Raw genomic sequence first — 5805 nt, 5'->3', positions numbered from 1 at the left:
CCTGGAGAGGAAAGCAATGTCTTTCTCAGACCCTCTGCGTTCAGGAGGTGTAGTTTAAAAGCCTTGTGAAGGAGATTATGTTAAGCTGCAGGGGTGTTCATTTTAAAGGACTTTCTTTATCCGATTCTGGGCGACAGACTGGATGGTCACAGCTCCAAACCAAACCCATCAGTCCTTCTCAAATCAGTGTTTATCCTCCAGTTTTTAGAGGTGTGAAATGAGATGTTTCTCTTACCCAAACAGCATACTCCTTGTCCTGGGAACACTTCACTAAAAGAGAAGGACCAGAAGTCATATCTTTTTATGGGACTCCCAATCACAGCCAGTTGAGATACAGCCTGGATTCGAACCAGGGTCTGTAGTGACACCTCTAGCACTGAGATGCAGAGTAACGCATTACCTCAAGGCCAGGCATATTCATTTCAATTTCTCCTAGTGTTTGTGTTCCCTAATTAGCGCTGGGAAATGAGCAGAGTTAATTGCATTGTCTACATTTCTAATCGTATGTAAGGAGGACGGAGGACAAATTGAAAATCTCTTTTGGATTAGCTATTCATTATTTTGTTTAGTGTTGTGTGGTGCCTAGCAAGTCGCTACTTTCTTACATACATTAGATGATTGAATAATTAAATGACTGAATGATGTGCGTACCATACCAGCAACATAGACATTTTAATTCATTATGGTAGAAACGTACAGCAGACACCATATTTCTATTCCCATTGTGCAAGTGAAGGAAAACCCTGTACAGTAGCAATACTCTGTAGACACTAGATTAGTCTGAAAGTCTTAACTATATTAGACTAGATTCAATCCATAGTGCTGAATTTGAGTGTTACAGCACGATAGAAACGTAAAGATTATTTCAGATTGAACTGAGATATGCAGCGTTTACCGTGAATGCGGAACATTGCCTTTGGAGTTATATCGCGCGGATCTTCAGCGCTAAGGCCAGAAAAAGGGCCCTCAGTCAAAGGTAGCTAAGTGGTTTATTGGGTGTTTAAACACAGCTGCCAAAGGGATCTTCCTCAGTCAAGTCTTTATGATATCATCAGAGTCAACGATAGATTGCAGAAGTACTGTACGCAACCTACCGGTCTACTTCCAAGTACATAGTTATATAGCCTGGTCCCAGATCTGTTTGTGTCCTCTTACCAACTTTGGCAAGACAGCACTAACAGAACAAGACAAACAGATCTGGGACCAGGTTAACATAGTTAGGCATGTGTCTGAAGACAACAACCCATTAGAACTTCCTCTCCATGCTGGTGTGGTGAAGACAAGGGCTTATGGGTAAGGGTATTCCTCCAAAACAATCCAAAGTGAACAAACAGAGGTCAGGGCACAAGCAGTCTTTTGGATAGTGAGATACACCATTCTCACATGGTGTTAACTAAATATAAAAACTAGTCCCTGTCTTCAAATGCACTTGACTGGCCTTGAAGTCTTTCCATGACTTGACTGTTAGCAGGTGCGGTAGTGAAAACAGTTCCAACAAACGTAGGTGTTCCCCTCAGGACGTGACGGATAACTGTGCAGGATCCAGAGGCCTCGATATGGAAACCTAGACGGCTCCACTCCTCCTCTTTGAGTAGTGGGTGGTTGGAGTGAGATCCAAAGAACTGTGGGACAAGACAAAGGAATGATGTGATGTGGATGTCTTGAAGACGACATACGTCTCCTGGAAAACATCTCAGATTGATGAAGTACAGTAAACAGTACATGAAAAGTACATATGTATTACACATTATATAGATATTTTGACATGAACAATTAATAAACAAACAAAACAGGTAGGAGAACAACTCACAGCTGATCCTGATGAGGGGTCAATGAAGTCAGCCCAGAAGCCAGCTGTCCACAGAGCAAAGCAGATTTCCTTAGCACCACTGACAAACTGGGGAATAACAGAACACATTCATTATCTGTTAGTACACAAACTAACTGATATTACTGAAAACATCCATTATCTGTCAGTACACAAACTAACTGATATTACTGAAAACATTCAGTATCTGTCAGTACTCAAACTAACTGATATTACTGAAAACATTCAGTATCTGTCAGTACTCAAACTAACTGACATTACTGAAAACATCCAGTACCTGTCAGTAGTCAAACTAACTGAAAACATCTAGTACCTGTCAGTAGTCAAACTAACTGAAAACATCTAGTACCTGTCAGTAGTCAAACTAACTGAAAACATCTAGTACCTGTCAGTAGTCAAACTAACTGAAAACATCTAGTACCTGTCAGTACTCAAACTAGTACCTGTCAGTAGTCAAACTAACTGATATTACTGAAAACATCCAGTATCTGTCAGTAGTCAAACTAACTGAAAACATCTAGTATCTGTCAGTAGTCAAACTAGTACCTGTCAGTACTCAAACTAACTGATATTACTGAAAACATCTAGTACCTGTCAGTACTCAAACTAGTACCTGTCAGTACTCAAACTAACTGATATTACTGAAAACGTCCAGTATGTCAGTAGTCAAACTAACTGACAGTTAACAGACAAGAAAACAGTTCACCAATAAAGGGGAGGTACAGAGTAAGGCCTTCAATAAGTACGCAGTCCTAAAACCAAAAAGTGATGCCAGAATAATTGACTGAAATGAGTATCACTGAATCCATATCAATGGGAAACAACCAGTAGACATGGAGCTCTAACTCACTTTGTGCAGTAGCTGTTCTCTGTCGATCACTTCTTTGTCGATCACCTCACATCTGGTGTGTTTCACCGTGACAACAGTGATGGCGCTGGCTGGGGCCGAGGGGAAATAGGATTCAAACTCTAACAGAGGAAATAAACAGACATTTGTTACACATTCAACTGCTAGCTAGCCAATAGGCCTACAGAAAAGTCAGCTATCACCCACTTGGACAACATTCGTGACATTAGCAGTGACTTCCCCCTAGTGGATCTGGCTGTATGCAATATAAACTATCTGACGTGTGTGGATTGCGGTTGATAAAACATTACATGAATAGTTAATGTTATGATAAGTATTCTAACACCATGCTAATAAAAAGCGCTACCTTTCTTCAGCAGCTCAGGACAGGTCTGTATAGAACAGTTCACATTGGGCTGATCAAAGTAGTGCTCTGCCTTGCGGACGCTCCTCCATAACATGGGACCACTGTTGACCTACAAAGAAAAAACAAGTATTCAACATATAACTCTACCAGTATGAAACATAATAGAAATGTTTATATAAAATTATATAAATATATTTTTGCAATGTTTAAGAATAATATCCATGTTTATTTACAATTGAATAAGGACACATTTTGTTTAGTTAAAGAGTTATTGTGAGTGACGTATTTACCTGAAACTCGCTGACAAACTGGGCCATTACAAACTCATGTCTCTCGTTGCTAGTAGCAGCAGTCAGAACGTCAGGTACCGTCCTGTGGACTGGGCCTTTCATCCTCTGGTCTGCCATGCCTTCCAGGTGAAAGTCAAAGCCCGAGTTACCTGGCAACTGGAACCGCTGGTCCTGGGGGCCAAACGGTCCCATGTTCTCATCAGGCCATACTGTCCTAGGGCCTGGTAGGGAGAAAGAGGAGTATATTGCAATAATGTTCAATCTGACAAATGTATGAATTTGCACCAAAAAAATGTAACATTTGCTTTGTCATGATGGGGTATTGTGTGTAGATTGCTGAGATTTTTTTAATATAATCAATTTTAGAATAAGGCTGTAACGTAACAAAATGTGGAAAAAGGGAAGGGGTCTGAATTCTTTCCCAATTCACTGTAATTACAATTCATAACTAAAAAACGCACAGGCCCAAATACCAAAATATGGTCACAGTTAGTGGAAAATAAGAAATGAACCAGCGTTATCGGTGTTGTATTTGATATAGCAGTAGCCTACCTGAGTCTGAGTCCCCTCGTGGCACCACAAAATAAGGCTCATCAGAACCAGCAGCTGAGAAAGTTCGTATCCAGCCCACCCTGAGTGCAGCTAGGGCCTGACGCCCTGACGACTGGGTTATCACCAGCCGGGCTCGGCCACACAGCACCTACACGGTTATTAATCAATCAGAGAAAAAGCGTCAAGCACCCTAGCTACAGTATTATTATTACACCACAATACTATTACATTACCGTCTATTATATGTTGTAATGTATAGTACTTACACTAGTCATCCTGGTGGCCCTCTGTCACTAGTTTTACACCTGAAGATATGGAAAGATGAGTACTACATGTGTGACATTACATAATGTGTCATCTAATAAACCATGCAGACAGACAGAATACAGCAGACAGTGAGAAATATAATTTAATTGATCAAACGTGAAGTTGATATTGCAAGTTAGCTTGTACGGTTATATACTATGAGTGTTGCCTTAGCGATTGCGTCATAATTGTTGCTTACTGCTATGCTTTTGACTATCTAGCAAGTTAAAAGGGACAAAAACAAGATGATACATACGTATTCGATACAGCTAACTAGTGTTGTTGTTGACAACTGGCAATGACAGACAGCCTAGCTATGCTAATTAGCTTGGTAGCTGAAAGAGCTGACAAGTCCAGTCTTGTTTGTTTTGATCGGCTGCACTCTCACTTCTCGTTCGCGACAGACGTAAGTTTGCGATGATAATTTCATAGTTTTCAAAGTTACATTTCAATGTAAACATACACCATTACAACACGATGACATGCGTTACGTTCCTGAAATATTCGAGTGAATATGTGCTGTTATGTAAAGGAACATCATGCTCTTACCTAATCAGACGACTCTATAGTTCACGCTGCAGCACGTACGCGAGTTCACATGACTTGAGAACAGTATACGACGAGGGACAAACCGAGCTTTTTGATTGCATGTGTTATCAGAGGATGTCCGTCAGATGGCAGCATATCTACACGAATCAGGAACATTTATTAAAAAAAATATATAATGGGAAAAGCCTACCGAGGTCGACTGATGTTCTATAAAATAACCTTGTTGAAATTGTGATAGCTATAATCACAAAAAAAGTAGTCTACTGATTACTAGACCTCTGCACAGTAAGTAATATACTACTCGACAGCTAAGGCATATCTATTAGGGTATTGGAAATAATTATAATCAGTGACTCCATTCACCATCCATCCGTCTCCCACTGAGCTGTAGGCTTGACCTCCCATAGAGATGTATTATTGCAGCCTCCCTTGTTATAATCCATTATTAAAATCTCAGAACTCATACAATCCGGAGGTCTTTTCCTTTGCTGCCAATAATATAACCATGCAGCCTACTCTATTGTGTACTGACCTTCCCCCACCAGTAGACAGAGAGAAGATGGATGTGAAAAGTCAATGTATTTTCCCCTGAGCAGACGCTTTCATCTAAACTGATGCAAAGTACACTGAGTGTATACTGTACATGTATAGCATGTGTATTTGGTTCCTGTCGGAATTGAAGCCACAACCTTGCCATTGCTAGCACCACACTCTTACCAACTGAGCCCTGAGTTCTGAATCTGATGACCACGACAGAGCTGAGAGCTAGCTAAGGTCAGTTGGGACATTCGACGAGGGTATAAAAAAGGCCTTTCAGAGAGCCTGTCACTGTCAGGTCCTCTGTGGCCGGGAGGGTTGACACACTGAGTGACATTTTCACAGAGCTGAGAGGAAGTGGAGTGGGGAATTATGGGACTTCTGCTCGAGGGCTTTAGTGCTGAAGGAGGTCTCTCTCTTTCTCTTCCACCTGTCTTTCTCTCTCTCCCTGTCCCTCTCCCTTTCTCTCTTTTTCTCTGAGTGTGTTCATGTGACTGTGTGTGCTTATCAATGTGTGTGTGAGTTCTCT

General features: G+C 41.0%; 1 protein-coding gene across 2 annotated transcripts; it reads right to left on the bottom strand.

Annotated features, from left to right (window-relative positions):
* Positions 1-653: 653 nt before the first annotated feature.
* On the bottom strand, positions 654-4798 carry LOC129847353 (cobalamin trafficking protein CblD-like). 2 transcript variants are annotated; one of them, XM_055915120.1, is made up of 8 exons: positions 4740-4798; positions 4151-4189; positions 3885-4032; positions 3333-3553; positions 3043-3151; positions 2679-2797; positions 1811-1897; positions 654-1622 (listed from the first exon to the last, which is right to left on the bottom strand). In XM_055915120.1, exons 2-8 carry the CDS (start codon positions 4157-4159, stop codon positions 1407-1409), a joined length of 909 nt encoding a protein of 302 aa, XP_055771095.1. In that variant the 5' UTR covers positions 4160-4189; positions 4740-4798; the 3' UTR covers positions 654-1406. The 2 variants fall into 2 exon arrangements, with proteins under 2 accessions (XP_055771095.1, XP_055771094.1); XM_055915119.1 differs by lacking the exon at positions 4740-4798 and adding an exon at positions 4447-4733.
* Positions 4799-5805: the final 1007 nt, after the last annotated feature.

Source organism: Salvelinus fontinalis, unplaced genomic scaffold, assembly GCF_029448725.1.
Source record: "Salvelinus fontinalis isolate EN_2023a unplaced genomic scaffold, ASM2944872v1 scaffold_0794, whole genome shotgun sequence".
Lineage (NCBI taxonomy): Eukaryota > Metazoa > Chordata > Actinopteri > Salmoniformes > Salmonidae > Salvelinus > Salvelinus fontinalis.
Note: the sequence above shows the minus strand (reverse complement) of the source record. Positions and strands in the feature narration are given on the sequence as shown.

What these genes read in the sequence shown, in the direction of transcription:
- LOC129847353 (XM_055915120.1), bottom strand. An exon ending in ACGAGGGGACTCAGACTCAG is followed by an intron (nt 3,554 to 3,884) that starts GTAGGCTACTGC and finishes TCTCCCTACCAG; the next exon opens with GCCCTAGGACAGTATGGCCT. An exon ending in GAGAACAGCTACTGCACAAA is followed by an intron (nt 1,898 to 2,678) that starts GTGAGTTAGAGC and finishes GTTATTCCCCAG; the next exon opens with TTTGTCAGTGGTGCTAAGGA.